Here is a 17,755-nt window from a genome sequence, read left to right as displayed (position 1 = left end):
CAATCCTCATTCCCCTCACTCAGGAAGTCTTTAATGAAGCAGGAGAAGAAAGCCAAGCACAATCTTATTTCTCAGCGCTCTTGGGAGCTTAGTGCCGGGTGGAATTAGCCATTCCTGCAGTCACGGGGCCGTGCTGGGGCAGCCCAGCCTCAGGCAACAAAGCGGGGTGTTCAGAGGTCTGGGAGAAGCCAGGGCCACCGCCTGAGCACCTACTATGCACCAGTGTGTCCACTTACTCGCCCGCCGACCTCAGGTGAGGTGAGCAGCGGAGGTGGCTGTCTTGACACCCGTCCCATGGAGCAGGGAAGTCAGGCCCAAGGGCACACACCACTCCACCTCCCAGAGGGCCCATTCCCCCACGGCTGCCCTGTGCCAGGTCAGGAGGCCCCTGGTGGCCACGGGACCTGGGGATGCTAGCCTGGGGGACCTGGGTGCCAAGTCCAGGGAGGGGGAGGGAGGCCCTGGGGGAGGAGGTCAGGGTCAGGGCAGGCCCAGGAGGGCATCAAGGCCAGGCCAGGGAGCCAGCGCTGTGCCACAGGAGATTAGGCCTCCGTCTGCAGCACCAGCATCCATATGGTGGTTGCCAGTTCAAGTCCTGGCTGCTCCACTTCCGATCCAGCTCTCTGCTGTGGCCTGGCAAAGCAGCAGCAGATGGCCCACGCGTGGGAGATCTGTAAGAAGCTCCTGGCTCCTGGCTTCGGTTTGGCCCAGGCCCAGCCATTTGGGGAGTGAACCAATGGATGGAAGATATTCTCTCTCTCTCTCTCTCTTTCTCTCTCTCTCCTTCTCTCTGTATCTCTGACTTTCAAATAAATAAACAAATCTTTAAAAAAAAAAAAAAAAAAAAAGGCCAGGCGGAGGACCCCCAGGAGCAGGGGCGAGAGGCTAGGATGCATTGCGGCACTGGGCGGGGCAGGTCCGTGGCCCAGCTGTGGCCAGGGGTGGGCAGAGCAGGCCAGGGAGGCCAGCCGCTGGCTCTTGGGTTCTCCCCACCCCTGCGGCCACTGCCTCAGGCCCTTGGCACTCAAACTGGGAGGCCCTGGAGGGCAGGGTGGGTCTCCCTCTGGGTGACCACAGGGGTGGGAATCAGGAAGCCGCTGCTGGGCAGGGCCTAGGTGGGGCCCAGGCAGGCCACGGACCTGCATTCCAGCCTGACTGGGGCTGCCGCCCCCCCTTCCTGGGGCCACACGCGAGCCCTGCCCGCACTCCAATGGGCTCCACACCTGCGGCGCTGGCCGGGCCCGGCTGCCCCGCCCCTGCCCCTGCACCCACCCCCACAGGACACACTGAAATACACCTTTTCCTTCCTCCAGCTGCAGCAGGGTGGATCCTGAGCCCGAAATAGAGCCCAGCAGAGGGAGGTGCAGCCACAATGGGGCCTTTCAGGCCAAACCAGCTGCCCCACGACGCCAGGTCTCTTCAGACACACCTGGAAACCGGCACTGGGCCACCAGATCCTGGGCTCCAGGCCGCGGCAGCTCCAGCTCCGAGGGACCGGGAGGCCGCCTTCTAATCCCGTAATGGCAGCCTCACCCAGGCGGGCTTCCAGGAGGGGCTCTGGGCAAAGGGCTGTGACCTCCAGGGGCGGCCCCACCCTGCCTGCCCCCCCCCCCGGGTGCTCCACACACCCCTCCAGCACCGCAGCCCCTGCCAATGCACAGGGCACCCTCGCTGGGTGCCACAGCCCCGGCACAGCTTCAGGCCTAGAGTTCAGTGGCCACTGCCGTGACCCCTTCGCACTTGACTTTTGCAGTGAGAAAACAAACAAATGAACAGTGTCCTGGCTGGAAGAATTTAGGCACCTGTTCCAAGCTGCTCCTCCAAGGGGTCTCAACGCTGCAGCTCCAGGCCTTTCTTGGACAATCCTGGGCACCTCACCCGACCCAGGTCCCCAAACTCCTCCTCTTCCCTGTGCCCCTCTCCCCCGCCACACCACGTCACCGCTCCTGCCTGGACACAGGCTCCAGGCCACCTGGCCGCCAGCAAGGTGCTTCTTTGCTAGCTCTGAGACGGCCCCTTGTTTCCCTGCCCCCCAGGCCTGGTGCCAGGGCGGGCCTCGCTCACCCTCACCCGCCCCTCGTCACTGACTCCCGTCCCTCTGCATCCTAGCTGCTCCTCACCCTCCGGCCACTGCTGCCAGGACCCTCTCGCCTCCTCTCCTCACCACTTTCCCAGGCCCCACACATCCCCACAGACACAGCCCAGCCCGGGAGGGGACTTCCAAAAGGGAAATCCGACTCTGCCCTCGTCTCCCCAGAGCCTGCACCCTGACTTGGTCCCCTGCTGGGCCACAGGGCCTGGGAACACGGCCTGGGGCCTGAGAATGATGGGGCCCCCCCAGCCCCGGCCTCTGCCGTTTGTGACTCATGAAAGACTGGAGCAGAGAAGGCGGATGTTCCCGGCCTGGTCAGAGAAGCCTAAACACACACACGCCCCAGCACACGTGCACATGCTCGTACGCACTTGACAGCTAACTTGCACGAGGCCCCACACTGCAAGTGTCCGGGCCGGACACCAAAGACTCTCACACTGCAAGTGCACACACGGACAGCTAACGAGGACAACAACCAAGAAGATTCAAGGGGCGGGATTTGGCAGAGTGGTTGGGATGCTACTTTGGATGCCTACAGCGAGTGCCTGGATTCGAGTCCTGGCTCAGCTCCCCATTCCAGCTTCCTGTGGGCGCACACCCTGGGAAGCAGCAGGTGATGGTTTAAGTATTTGGGTTCCTGCCACCCACATGGGAGACCTGGATTGAGTTCCAGGTTACCAGCCCCGGTTGTTGTAGGCATCTGGGGAGTGAACCAGCTGATGGAAGAGCTGTTTCTGTCTCTCTGCTTTTCAAATAAAAATAAGTAAGTAAATAACAGTTTATGTTAATGTTCCTACATGCATGGCTAAGGCACCAACCGCACAGTGGTAGCAAACACCGACTTGCTGGCTGGTACTCGCCAAATCACAGCCTAGCGCGTACCCATGCCTGCTTGTCATCTCATAAAAGGTACAGCAAGTGACACACACATGCATGTACACAAATATGCAGTGCACACACATGGACAGGCACACACTCACACCCTCACACACGCACCTGCATGCACAGGTAAGCACGGGGAAGAAGAGGGGGAGATGGGGTGCCCAACCCAGAGAAGGGTCGGCTCCTGTGGGGTGGAAGGGCAGTGCACTGGCCTTGGTCCATCCGCATCTTCCAACTGCGCAGCTATTATCCTGTACTGCACATAATGGATTCTGGGTCTCACCAGCAAGGAAGGCGGCAAATGTCCCCCGTGGGGTCGTGGTCCCCAGGGCAGAGCTAAGACCTGGCCCTCCCCATCATGGACTAACTCCCCGTCTGGTATGGCTGAGCCATTCGGGACACAGGCCCCAGGGCACAGACGGGTAGCCAGCACGTTGCCACACCGGCTGGCATTCTGTGCCCCTGGGCTTGCCAGGCTATAATTGCAGGGACTGGCACCAGGGCACCAGGGCACCGCCTGGTTTCCAGGGGCCGGCAGCAGCCCAACAACCTGGTAGGCAGACAGGTGGGGAGTGAGGGCGAAGAGAGCAGTGCTCTGGTGGGTGGTGGCTGCGCCGCCCATCCAAGAAGAGGCACCTGCTGGGACCTGGCAGGGAGGGAGGGCCTGCAGACCAGCGCAGGGCCTCTCTCAGCCCCTCTGAGGAAAAGCGTTGACCCAAGAAGCCCCCAAGGTCCCAGCTGAGAAGTGCCCAGTGCTGGGGCACTCAAGTGGCCCGGGTCCCAGAGGACAGAGCCCACAGCCACACCCTGAACCCTAGACTGGCCCTGGGCCACAGCCATGGTGGTGGACACACATCCGGGCTCAGGGCAGGGGGAGTCCTGGAGGCGGCCTTGCTGGCTGGAACGGGATCAGTCCTGCTGGATGTGGCGGCAGCCGCCTCCTTGTGCAAGGGGGACTCAGAGTGACGGTCACATTTGGGCTACAAGGGGCCTGACGGCCACCTGGGGCTGCCCCTGGGTAAAGACAGGGTTGAGATGCCTCACAGACTGCCCTCTCCCCAGAGGCAAAAAAAAAAAAAAAAAAAAAAAAAAAAAAAAAAAAAAACCTACTAGGTCAGAGGACAAGTGGGCTTTAGGGCTTTTTACCAAATAAAAGGACACAATCTCATGAAATAGAAATAAAATGTTAGTAGCCAGGCAGAAAAGCAGTGATGGCCAGCGCCACGGCTCAATAGGCTAATCCTCCACCTAGCGGCGCCGGCACATCGGGTTCTAATCCCAGTCGGGGCACCAGATTCTTTCCCAGTTGCCCCTTTTCCAGGCCAGCTCTCTGCTATGGCCCGGGAAGGCAGTGGAGGATGGCCCAAATGCTTGGGCCCTGCACCCCATGGGAGACCAGGAGAAGCACCTGGCTCCTGCCATTGGATCAGTGCGGTGTGTGGCCGCAGCGTGCTGGCCACGGCGGCCATTGGAGGTGAACCAATGGCAAAAGGAAGACCTCTCTCTCTCTCTCTCTCTCTCACTATCCACTCTGCCTGTCAAAAAAAAAAAAAAAAAAAAAAAAAAAAAAAAAAAAAAAAAAAAAGAGAAGCAGTGGTAAGCGGCTGGCACTGTGGTGGAGTAGGTTAATCCTCTACCTGCAGTGCCAGCATCCCATTTGGCCAGGGGTTCAAGTCCTGGCTGCTCCATTTCCCATCCCACTCTCTACTATGGCCTGGGAAAGCAGTAGAAGATGACCCAGGTGCTTGGGCCTCTGCTCCCGCATGGGAGACCTGGAAGACGCTCCTGGCTCCTGGCTCAGGATCAGCTCAGCTCCGGCCATTACAGCCAACCGGGGAGTGAACCAACAGATGGAAGACCTCTCTGTCTCTTCTTTTTCTGTAGCTCTGTCTTTCAAATAAATAAATTAATTGTTCAATAAATAAATAACTGCTAAGTTTTAGGGTGACTTGTCACACAGCAATAGATGACAAATACACCAGCTAAGCTCTTGACTTGCAAGAATGAATAATGCAATCTTCAGGTAACCGGATGGGAAAAGAGGAGCAACATGAAGGATTTAAACAACAACAACAACAACAGCAGGCTACCTTTATTCTCCATAGCAATAACCTGATCCCAGGAGACAACGGAGCAAATGTTTGCAAAGAAATGCAGGAGAGAAGGTGACCCAAGACCCCCACACCCCGTGAGATGTTGCTCAAGTCGGGAGCCAAGGACGAGAGAGGATCTCAAGCTGCTTAACCACAAAGTGTACCCGGAGAGGAGCTGCAGCAAAATAAAGAACTCGGGAAAGGAGACTGCGTGCAAACAGACCGAGAAAGTGAGCACTGAATGGATTTAAATATGGGAGGCGGGCAAACCACTAACGGGATTATTATGCTTGCAGAACAGACTGTGAGCGCTACAAATCTAGAAAAGGTAAAAATACAACTCACAAGAATAGAGAACCCAGAAATAAACCCACGTAGTTACAGCCAACTGGCTTTTGACAAAGGCAGAAAATACATACATTGGTGAGAGGAAAATCTCTTTAATGAATGGGGCCGGGAAAACTGGGTATCCTGTCCACCTGCAGGAGAAAGACACTCAACCCCTTCTCTCTCACCACGTACAAAAATCAGCTCCAAATGCATCAGACGCTCACGTGTAAGACTCCAAAGTGGGAAAGTACTAGAAGAGAGAATACGGGGGAAATACTTCAGCACCCAGGTCTGGGCAAAGATAATTGGATAGGACCCCCCAAAGCACAGGCAACAAAAGCAGATATTGTCAAAAATGGGGTTTTGTCAAATTCAAAACGTGCTGCACAGCAAAGGAGACAATCAGCGGAGTGAAGAGAAGGCCTATAGAATAGGAGAAAACGTTTGCAACTATTCATCCAACGAGGGATTAACATCCAGAACACACGAGGAACTTAAATAATTCAAAACGAGAAAATCAATTAAAAAATGGGCCAATGACCTGATTCATTATGTCTCAAAAGAATATACACAAGGAGGGGCCAGCACTGTGGCATAAAGCCACCGCCTGCAGTGCCAGCATTCCATACGGCTGCTCCTCTTCCCATCCAGCTCTCTGCTGTGGCCTGGGAAAGCAGTGGAAGATGGCCCACGTGCTTAGGCCCCTGCACCCACGTGGGAGACCTGGAAGAAGCTCCTGGCTTCAGATCAGGCAAGCTCCGGTCATTGAGGCCAATTGGGGAGTAAACCTGCAGGTGGAAGACCTCTCTCTCTCTCTCCCTAATTCTTACAAATAAGTAAAAATAAATCTTTTTAAAAAATTGTAATACAGTTTCAAAATTTGAATAAAATATAACCAAAACCAAGAGATTAGGGGAGCAGTAAGGGGGGGGGGCCTGTAAGGGCTGCTGGGATCCGTGGAGTGCAGTTTTGAAGCTAATTGGAACTTAATTTGCTTTGATTTCATTTCAATGTCTTCAAGTCTTTCTATATAAATTAATTAGCCTATATTATGATTCTGTTTCTGTGGAACATCTAGAATAGGTAAATCGGTAAACACAGAAGAGAGAGCAGCGGTTGCCTGGACCGGCGGCGGGGCAGCACAGGCTGGCGGACGTGGGGGCTGACCGCTGACGTGTGCTGTGCTACTTTTCGGGGTGATGGGAATGTTGTCGTCTTTGGGGAGATGGCTGCTCCACTAGGACTGTACTAAAACCCACTGAATTGTGTGTTCTTGGTGTGCCGTTGTACACTGGCATGTGAATCAGACCTCAGTAAATCATTTTCTGTAAATTACACATAAATATGACCCACATTTAATAAAATATCCTAGTTAACCATAGACCTGTACATGTGTATAGACAGACACACACAGAATAAGGGTTGCCTAATGACATAACAAACAGAACAGGATGCTAACAGTAGTTAATCCCAGGGATGAAAGCGTGGGTGGAGGTGGACGTTCAGCCTAGCGGTTGTCGCCAGTTGGGCCCCCCACATCCCATATCGGAGTATGTGGGTTTGACGCCCACCGCCAGCTCCTGCCTCCGGCTCCCTGCTACTGCGGACTCTCGGAGGCAGCAGTGATGGCTCAAGGAATTGGGTTCCTGCCACCCATGGGAGACCTGGATTGGTTCCAACTGGCTTCCGCCTAGGCATCTGGGAAGCAAGTTGGACAGGAGTTCTCTCTCCCTCTACCCAACTGTCAAAGGATTTTTTTAATCTAGGAGTAACTGTTGTTTTCTTCTTTGTTCTTTCCGCTTTTGCTTTTGGTTTCTGGTTTCCCCCAAATAAAAATATAAAGGTCACCAGATACCATGTGGTCAGCTGAATGGTGGGTCCCAGTCCTTGACTTCCCCACGGCAGCCGAGTCCACCTGTGCTGTCGCCTGGGAGAGGCCTCCTCCTTTCGGTATCCGTGCACTCTCCCTGGGTGGCCTCATTAAACCCCTGGCTATAAACAACCCATTCAAGACTGCTCTCCTGGACTCTGGGCTCGAGTATGACCCATGGTCTCACAGCATCTCCAGCAGAAGGTAGTAAAATGTTTCTCAAACTCTTTTAAATAGATGTTTTAAATTAATTCATTCATTTATTTGAAAGAGCTACAGAGAGAGAGGGAGAGACAGAAAGACACAGGGAGAGAGAGAGAATGTTCCATCCTCTGGTTCACTCCCCAGATGACTGCAACGGCTAGGGCTGGGCCAGGTCGAAGACAGGGCCCAGGAGCTTCTTCCAGGTGTCCCACGTGGGTGCAGGGACCTATGTACCTGGGCCATCTTTTGCTGCTTTCCCAGGCCATCATCAGGGAGCTGGATCAGAAGTAGAACAGCCGAGACTCAAACCAGCACCCATATGGGGATGCTAGTGTCACAGGAGGCAGCCTCACCTGCAATGCTATGCCAGTGCCCCCTGCCTTTAAGATCTGCTTACTTTGGCCAGTGCCACGGCTCAATAGGCTAATCCTCTGCCTGTGGCGCCGGCACCCCAGGTTCTAGTCCCGGTTGGGGCACTAGATTCTGTCCCGGTTGCTCCTCTTCCAGTCCAGCAATCTGCTGTGGCCCGAGAGTGCAGTGGAGGATGGCCCAAGTCCTTGGGCCCTGCACCCGCATGGGAGACCAGGAGGAAGCACCTGGCTCCTGGCTTTAGATTAGCATGGTGCGCCAGCCACAGCACGCCAGCCGCGGCAGCCATTGGAGGGTGAACCAACAGTAAAGGAAGACCTTTCTCTCAGTCTCTCTCTCTCTGTCCACTCTGCCTGTCAAAAAAAAAAAAAAAAAAAAAAGGTTTGTTTACTTGAAAGTCAGAGTTACAGAGAGAGAGGGAGAGCCAGCGAGAGCAACAGATCTTCCACCTGCTGGTTCATTGTCCAGATGGCCACGGTCAGACTGGAGCCAGGAACCAGGAGCTTCTTCCAGGTCTGTTACATGGGTGGCAGAGGCCCAGGCACTTGGGCCGTCCTCCACTGCTTTTCCCAGGCCATTAGCAGGGAGCTGGATAGGAAGTGGAGCAGCCAGGACACGAACTGGTGCCCATATGGGATGCCAGTGTCTCAGGCAGCAGCTTTACCCGCTCTGCCACAGCGCCAGCCAGATGCTTCTCAAATTTAACATGTCTAAAATGGAACTCTTAATTTCACTTCCAAAAAAAAAAAATACAAAAAAAACCCTCTGTCCCCCAGGCTGCCCCATCTGTGAATGGCAGTTCCAAGTTCCCAGTGACTCGGGCCAAGAACCCTGGGGTCACCCTCCTCTCCTCCTTTCTTTCCTACTTCACACCCAACCAGGCACGAGATGCTGTTGATTCTACTTCCAGCATAAACCCAGAACCTGCCCACTCTCCACATGTCCTGCACAAACACCCAGCCCAAGCCACAGCCATCTCTTGCCAGGGGATTGGAAAACCCCCTCGTTGTTTCCCTACTCCCCTGCTTGTCCCTTTTCACTCTGCTCGCACTCAACACAGCAGCCAGGAAGAGACTCTTAACCATGTGGTTGACTGTCACCAAGCAGCCTCTAGACACCGCCATCCGGTGGTCTCGGCCCACGGTGGACCTGGGCTGCCCTCCCACGGCGCCTTGACCTGCAACAAGTTCTTGGCCTCGTCCAGTCCCTGGCCTGTGCCTAAAGAGATTTTGCGACTTCCAGTTTTGCTTTCTCAGAGCGCTGCCCGAGACCCCACAACAGAAGTGAGGAGCATTTCTTCTGCCAAGGAGCGTCGGACACCTGTAACATCATTTGCAGGCTGTACAGAATCATATACTTAAAAATTAGCCTGCCTAGGGGCTGGCCTTGTGGTGCAGTGTCGCTCCCCGTCTTCGTGGAGGAACGACACAGGACCCTGCGCTGTTCTTTTGTCTGCTCGGCCCTTCCCGGGTTTGCTGCTGGTTCTTCCCGGGTTGGCTACCGACGCTTCCACCTCCGTGGAAGGGCGGTTCCCCCTGCCACTTTCCCCACTTCCGCGGGGGAGCGGCACACCGCCGGCCGGCTCTCTCGGGGGCTGCTCAGGTGTTCCCCTTAGATGTTCCCCTTAGATGTTCCTGGTGCATGTTGTCTCTCTCCTCCTTTATAGTCCTCTTCCACCAATCCCAACTCTGCTACCCACACGCCGAGTACGCTGCTCTCCTCCAATCAGGAGCAGGATCAGCTCCTGCAGGTCATCACTCAAGCTGGCGAGAGGCAGCTGCGTAGAAGTTGTTACTCCCTTCTCAGCGCCATATTGTGGGAGAGCAGATGCATAGAATAAGTCTTAATTCCAGTAACAGTCTAGTCCAAGTTGCTCCCCACAGTGCAGCAGGTAAAGCCACCACCTGCAACATTTGGCATCCCATCTGTGTGCCAGTTCAAGTCCCAGCTGCTCCACTTCTGATCCAGTTCCCTGCATATGGGAGACCCAGATGAAGCTCCCAGCTTCAGCCTGGCCCAGTCCTGGCCATTGCAGCCCTAACAGGAGGATGGGGCGGGGGGGTGAAGCAGAAGATGGAAGATCTTCATCTCTCTGTTCTCCCTCTCTGTAACACTGCCTTTCAAATAAGTAAAAGAAAAAAAATTTTAATTAGCCGGCTATAGATTTATTGAATTTTGGGTCCCACCTGAAGTTGCCTGGGCAGGGCCAGACCCAGACAATCTCGCAGGCTCGCTCCACCACCACCATGTCCTCTGCCCTCATCCCCGCTCACTCGGCGCCAGCCACCTTTCCCCACACACACTGGGTGTGCTTTCTCCCACAGGTCCTTAGCACTTGCTGCTCTTGCCCATCCACCCCACAGTCACGTGGCCCCGTGTGGCTGCTACTGAGTGACATCACCTCAGCGAGGCCACACACCCCCGCGCCCACCCCCCACCATCACTCTTCTTGCCCCCTGTCCCCGCTCTGTTGATCCTCCACAGAACTCAGCCCCATCCAACCTACTGTTCATTTCTTGCCCGTTGTGTACAGTGCTGCACCTGCAGTACCTAGAACAGCACCTGACACGGAGGAGGCGACAGGGAAATATGTGATGAGGGGAAGAGCAGAGCCCTGTCTGCCAGCCACCTCACCAGGGCCGCCACTCTGCTCCCTGGGGTCTCACACAGTATCTGCTCCCTCGGGTTGGAGAGTAGGCACCTGACCCCTGGCTTCTCACCAGTAGGACCACAAACAAGAGCAGCACGGAACGAGAGACTCACGCCTGTTCACGGCCACATGCACGCTGTTCCGTGCGACGTCACACAGCGACAGGACCCGGAGCACGGAGGGGCACTAGGGCCGACCGTACTATCCCGGTACGCGGCCATTGCCCTGTTTCCTATTGCGCATGCTCCTTCAGATCAAAAGATGGCGCCCGCATCCTTGCCTGGTTAACCTGCATGGGAAGTTGTAGCTCCAGCACAGAATAGAAAAGTATGACTTTCAAGGGCAGGTCGCAAAAGGCGACGTGGCGCCCCTGGCTCTCCATCTCAGGATGCCAGCCTTTGGGATCTGGCCACTGAGTCGTGAGGATGCTGAGGCCACATGGAGAGGCCACAGGCAGGTGTTCCAGGCAAGAGCTCCAGCTAAGGTCTCGGCCAACAGCGAGAATCAGCTGCCAGACGGTCCCCAGCTTTGACGGTCCCTCACCCCACCCCCATCCTGTCCTGCCTGGCTAATGTCAAATGGCAGAGGGAAAAATCCTCCCCCACCCCCGAGCCCTGCCCAAACTGCAAACCTGCGAGCAAAACAAACGTTTATGTTGTTTGAAGCCACGAGAGTAAGTAGGGCAGGCTCAAAGCTTCATCTGTGTCCTCAACGAAAGGAAGGGTCAAGATCGGCACTCGCTTTCGGTTGCTGTGAAAGTAGAGGCCCAGGCAGGTGAAGGTCTCGCCCGAGGTCACACGGCCCACATGGAGAAGCGGGAGACGTCCAGGTCTCACAGACTCCCCAGAGCTTGTCCCTCTCATGCCCCCTTCCTGCTCCTTCGTCTTGCCCACAAAGCCCACCCGAGGGGACTGCAACGTGCAGGCACGCCCCCAGCCGCCGCTCAGCAGTGACAGCGGAGCCTTAGACTCAGTCCCTCCTCCACGCACAAATCCCTTCTCCTCTGAAGGGCAGCAGCTCTGGGAAGAAGGCCAGGGGAGGGGTGTGAGCCAAGTCCTGCTGTGTGGGTGTCTGGATCCTCATTAACAGCCGGGAAGTCCACTTCCCTTGCCAGGAGGACGGGCAGGATGGACGAGGTAGAGCCCTCCGGGCCTGCTGGGGGGCTGCGGCGCGTGGGCTTCCCCGGGGAAAGCCCCAGGCCACATTTCAGACGCTCAGAAGATTGTACCTCTGTGGAGCATGAAGCGCAGCCTCCACTTTGGGAAATCTGGGAGCTCACCTCGCGCCACCAAAACCCCTCCTTCCCACACGATGCAGCAACACACACACCAGTAGGAGAAGAGGAGCTGCACTCGATCGCACACACACACGTGCACCCATGTCCCACATGGTTGTCCGCATGCCCTGACATACGTGTGTGTACACCCATGCACAGACACAACAGCACATACGTGTGTGAACACACACGAGTACAATATACATTTAGCATGCAGACACATGTACTCAGGGATGTACATACAAGAGCACACATGTACACACCATATTCACAGGCCTGACCATATGCACACTTGGATGCTCAAACACACAAGGGCACACGCCCACCTTCCCACAGGCCCTTCTCGAGAAGATCCTGGAGCTTGGTCTCCCCTGGACTTGCTCCTTCAGCAGCAAAGACAGTGGGGGAAGGACTTTGGTTCCTGCAGTCTGAGAAGGAGAAGCAACGGACGGACGGACGGATGGGTGGACGGATGGATGGACGGATGGATGGATAGGTGGGTGAGTTGATGGATGGATGGGTGAGTGGATGGTTAGGAGGGTAGGCTGGTGGAATAAAGAAGCTAAAGTGATCCTTTCTCTCTTGAAGCCCAACAAAAGCCAGATCTTCATTCCCCTTTGCATGCCCTTTCTATGCCCTTAGTTCCCAAAAACCTACTCCCGTGTGTCATGGTGAGCTGCAGCAAGTTCCCGCCCACTGAAGGGTTAGAGGAGATGTCATGTTCCCTGGACTTCAGACTTTTATATCCAAATATTTGTTAATATCTGCACTTGGACGTCAACCTCCCACCAGAAACCCAGAACGTACAAATCCAAGCCGTTAATCTTCCTCCAAAACCTGCGACTCCTACTCACTTTCCTATCGCAGGTAACAGCTTTTCCCTTCCAGCAGCCCAAGCCAATATTCTAGAACTCACCTTCAAAATACATCTAAAGGGCAGGCATGTGGGCTAGTGGTTAAGTTGCCTGCATCCCACCTTGGAGCACCTGGGCTTCAGTGCTTGGCTCTGGCTGCTGAGTCCAGCTTCCTGCCAGTGCAGACCCTAGGAGGACTCTGTGTCCCACACGAGAAACCTCGCATTGAGTTCCCGGCTCCTGGATTTGGCCTGGCCCAGCCCTGGCCACTGCAGCATTTGGAAAAGGAAAAAATGACAGCTTGCTTTCTCTCTCTCTCCCTCCCTCCCTTTCAAATAAATCAGCAAAAATTTAAACTCTGTATGGATAATCCCATCACTTCTCCCCACCTCCACTGCTGTCACTCTGGTCCAAGCCCCATCATCTCTCACCTGCACTACAGCAGCGACCTAATTCTCTCTGCTTCTGCCCTTGTCCCCCAGATCTGTTCTCAAGAGTAGCCAGAGGCTGCTATAAAATGTAAGCCAAATAAGTCAGAAAACAACAGAGAAAGTCAGTGAAACCAAAAGTTGGTTCTTTGAAAAGATCAGCAAAAGCAACAAACCTTTCATTACATTGACACAGAAAAAAAGGGGGGGAGAGAAAAGACTCAAATTGCCAAAATCAGAAATGAAAGAGGGAGACATTATTAGTGAGCTTACAGAAATTCAAAGGATTGTAAGGAATATTACAAACTGCATGCCAACAAATTGAATTAACTTAGGTTAAATGTACAAATTCCAGGACAGAAACTCAAGAAGAAAATCTGAATTGACCTCTAACAAGCAAATATTGAGTAATCAACAAACTTCCCACAAACAGAAGCCCAGAACCAGATGGCTTCACTGGTGAATTCTACCAAACATTTAAAGATGAATGAGCACAAATCCTTCATAAACTCTTCCAAAAAAACAGAAGAGGAAGAAATGCTTGCCAACTTATTCTGAGGCCATTACCCTAACACCAAAACCAAAGATGCCTCAAGGAACTCCAGACCAGTATCCCCTATGACACAGGTACAAAAGTCCTTGGCAAAATACAACCAAGCCAAAGCCAGCAACATGTGAAACTAGTTATACACCACAGCCAAGGGCGAGTATTCCCTAGGAATGCAAGGCTGGTTCACTTTCTTGCACAGTGGCAGAGCAGGTTAAGCCGCCACCTGTAACACCAGCATCCCATATCAGAGCACCAGTTCAAGTCCTGGCTGCTCCACTTCCCATCCAGTTCCTGCTATCATGCCTGGAAAAGTGGCAGAAGATGACCCAAGAACTTGGGCTCCTGTCACCCACATAGGAAACCTGGATGGGGTTCCTGGCTCCTGGCTTCAGCTTCACCCAGCCCTGGCCATTACAGCCATTTTGGGAATAACCGCTGATAGAAGATTGATATCTCTCTCTCTCTCTCTCTCTCTTTCAATAAATTTATCTTAAAAAAAATACTTGTGGGGCTGGTGCTGTGGTGCAGCAAGTTAAAGCCCTAGGCTGAAGTGCCGGCATCCCATATGGGTGCCGGTTCTAGTCCCAGCTGCTCCTCTTCCGATCCAGCTCTCTGCTATGGCCTGGGAAAGCAGTAAAGGATAGCCCAAGTCCTTGAGCCCCTGCACCCGCATGGGAGACCTGGAAGAAGCTCCTAACTCCTGGCTTCAGATTGGCACAGCTCCAGCCATTGTGGCCATCTGGAGAGTGAACCAGCAGATGAAAGACCTGTCTCTCTGTCTCTACCTCTCTCCGTAACCCTTTGAAATAAATCTTTAAAAAAAAAATACTTGTAAACAGGCTGGCACTGTGGCGCAGCGGGTTAACGCCTTGACCTGAAGTGCCGGCATCCCATATCGGTGCTGGTTCAAGACCCGGCTGCTCCACTTCTGATCCAGCTCTCTGTTATGGCCTGGGAAAGCAGTAGAAGATGGCCCAACTCCTTGGGGCCCTGTACCCACGTGGGAGACCCGGAAGAAGCTCCTGGCTCCTGGCTTTGGATCAGCACAGTTCCAGCTGTTGCAGCTAATTGGAGAGTGAACCATCGGATAGAAGACCTCTCTCTCTCTCTCTCTGCGTAACTCTTTCAAATAAATAAATAAATCTTTTAAAAAATACTTGTATAAATATCAGTCAATATAATACATTATAACAACAGAATAAAGAACAGAACCAGATGATCGTCTCAGCAGATGCACAGGACAAAAGCCACTTCCTAGCACAAAACCCCATCTCACTCCCAGCAAAAGCCAATTCCACTTGACGCCCAAAGCGCCATATACAATCTGGCACCCACATCTCCGTCCTTGCCCCCCCACACCTCCCCTTCCTGACTCAGGGTCTTCACAGATGCTGTTCCCTCTGCTGGGAACACTGTTCCTCCAAACAGCTACTTCATGCACTCCTTCACTGTCCACGGGTTTTCCTTCAACAGTCACCTCCCGGGGTGGACATCCAGTATAGCAATAAGATGCCAGTTGGGACACTCACGTCCTACATCGCTGTGCGTGGTTCCAGTCCTGGCTCCAGCTCCCAATTCCAATTTGCTGGTAAAGCAGACCCTGCAAGGGGTCTTGGTCAAGGGTCAAGCAACTGAGTCCCTGCCATGCGTACTTGAGACCTGGATTGAGTTCCTCCCTCCTGGCTTCAGCCTGGCCCAGCTCCAGCTGTTGCAGGCATTTGGGGAATGAATCAGCAAAGGGGAAACCTGTTTCCCTGTTCTCTCTCTCTAATAAATAAAGACATCATTCCTCAGTGATGCCTTTCCCTCAAAATGCACACACTCGCTAATTCCCTTCCTCACTCTCCTTATCCCCTAAGCATTTCTCATCATCTGAAATGCTGTGAGTTGTACTCCAGTCTCCTGCTCATTTTCTGTCTCCCCCAGTTAGGTGCACGTTCCCCAAAGACAGGAGTTTTGGCCCATCTTATTTGCTGCCATGACCACAGCTTTTCAACTACCCGGCCGCCTAATGGGCTTGCCACTATTTGTTGATTAAATAAATGAAATGCAAGCAGCTCACTTGTGGTTTATACCCACTGCAGGTGCCTGACACCATGCTCGGGGCGGGAGCATAGGGAAAGCTTGGAACTGGATCTGGGCTCTGTGAAAACTCACAGCTGGGGCCGGGCAGGGTCAGAGTGCCAGCCACCATGACCCAGGGCCTGGAGGCAGAGGGCCAGGCCCGGCAACCAGGGAAGGCTCCGGGGGGAGAGAGGGAGCTGCATCGGCTCTTGGATGCCTAGGATGTTGGGCATATGGGGCAGGGGTGCAGGCAGGGGACTCGGGAGCTGCATCCTGGGAGTCAGGAGGGGTGGAAGAGGTGCGGGGGAGGGGGTCAGGCTTTGAAGAAAGGGCCACTCATGAGGATGAGGAGTGGGACCTGGTTCCTAGGCACCAGAGCCACGTGAAGCTCTTGAGCAGGGGAGGTCCACAGTGTCTGAAACCCTGCAAGACAGATCACTAAGCAGCGGGATGGCGGCTCCTACACAGTCCTGGGGAGGCCGGCAGAGGGTGCACCAGGGCGGAAGGGGACGGGAGAGATCCCCAGGTGCTATGGCCTTTGTGATGGTTGCAAGGGTGGGGAGGGGTGCCTAGAGCCAGACTCCCAGGGCAGAATGGCCAGGTGGAGCCCAGAGGCATAGACAGAGCCACGGGGCAGAGCAGAATGGCGCCACCCCTGGAGGCCTGGAGGCCCAGCCGTGTCGCCACCCTGCCCTCAGCCCCCAGGCCCAGAGCAGCCCCTCCAGCTGGCGTGGTTGGCCAAGACGCAATGTCATTTCTAGATGAGCCACGCGGCCCTGGAGAGGTGCCAGGCTGCAGGGCAGGAGGCAGCTGTGTCCCCAAAAGACAGCCAAGGAGCCGCCTCCCGGAGCCAACCAAGACAGCAGCAGCCGCAGAGCTGGTGGGGGGTCCACGGCCCCAGCTGGCAGGTGCAGGCACAGGCCTTGACGGGCCTCGTCACCCCCTCTGGTCCCCACAGGCCTCTGCTCCCTCAGCCAGTAGCATCAAGGCATTCACAAGGAGCTCTTCCAAACTTTTGGTCACAGAAAACAAGGATTGTAAAACAAACAAACAAAACACTATGCATAGATTTTTTTTTTTTTGCACCAAAGTAAGCTCATCTTCTAACTCCATCTTTCCAGGAACTTTCTGGAATACCTCCTTATTCGTGTGCAGTGTATGCCTGGCTGGTTTCCCTCCCCCAGGGGCAGCAAAGGTCCGTGTGGCAGGGAAGTCACAGGCTTTGCCGTCTTGCCTGTCCCGAGCTTTCCCATCTGTCAGATGGGCCGAGAGAACCCCTTCCCGACCTGGGCATCGTGAGGACGGAATAAGGGCACCAGGGGAAGGGGCGGTGGGGAGTTTCTGCTGGAGCCGGGGCTGAGGACAGTGGAGGGGCCCGGTCACGCCTTTGGGAAAAGCAGCGTGGCTAGTGGCCTCCGGACCGCCAGCCTGGGAGGATGTATTGATCCGAGCCCTTCCTTCTTGTTTTTGTTGTTGTTGTTTGTGTGTTTTGTTTTGTTTTGTTTTGTTTTCAGTTTCATTTATTTGAAAGCCAGAATCCTTTCATTCACTGCTTCACTCCACAAATGCCTGTAAGAGCAGAGCCTGGGCCAGGTCGAAGCCAAGAACACAGAACTCCATCCAGGTCTCCCACATAGGTGGCAGGGGCCCAAGTGCTTGAGCCATCACCTGCTGCCCACCAAGGTGTGCATTAGCAGGAACCTGGATCCGAAGTGGAGAGACTCAATCCAGATATTCTGCTGTGGGGTGCAGCCCTCCCAAGTGGTGTCTTTCTTAAGTATATTTTTTAAAGATTTATTTGTTTGAAAGAGTGACAGAGTGACAGAGAGAGAGGGAGAGAGGGAGAGAAGGAGAGAGGGAGAGAGAGAGAGAGAGAGAGAGAGAGAGAGAGAGAGAGAATCCATTGGTTCACTCACCAAATGGCTGTACCCTTCAGGTCCAGGCCAGGCCAGATCTGGGAGCCAAGAAGCCCCTCCTGGACTCCTACATGGGTGGCAGGGACCCACACACCTGGGCCATCTCCTGCCGCCTTCCCAGGTGCATTAGCAGGGAGCTGGACCGGAAGCAGAGCAGCAAGGACTCAAGCTGGCACT

The 17,755-nt window shown here is 54.5% G+C and overlaps 1 protein-coding gene across 3 annotated transcripts in view; it reads right to left on the bottom strand.

Annotated features, from left to right (window-relative positions):
- SPNS3 (SPNS lysolipid transporter 3, sphingosine-1-phosphate (putative)) overlaps positions 1–17,755 on the bottom strand; it is a 48,873-nt gene that overhangs the window by 10,263 nt on the left and 20,855 nt on the right. Inside the window, exon 9 of one of the 3 annotated variants that reach the window (XM_089318244.1) lies at positions 5,488–5,647. The exons of the other annotated variants lie outside the window; for them this stretch is intronic. Coding sequence (XP_089174370.1) covers positions 5,618–5,647 — 30 coding nt within the window. The 3' untranslated portion in view covers positions 5,488–5,617. Of the gene's footprint in view, positions 1–5,487; positions 5,648–17,755 lie in introns of those variants that run through there. 3 annotated transcript variants of the gene reach the window in all.

This window comes from Oryctolagus cuniculus, chromosome 17 (genome assembly GCF_051225735.1).
Source record: "Oryctolagus cuniculus isolate XC-2025 breed Fujian yellow rabbit chromosome 17, ASM5122573v1, whole genome shotgun sequence".
In the NCBI taxonomy this organism is placed as follows: Eukaryota; Metazoa; Chordata; class Mammalia; order Lagomorpha; family Leporidae; genus Oryctolagus; species Oryctolagus cuniculus.
This window is presented reverse-complemented; position numbering and strand designations above follow the sequence as displayed.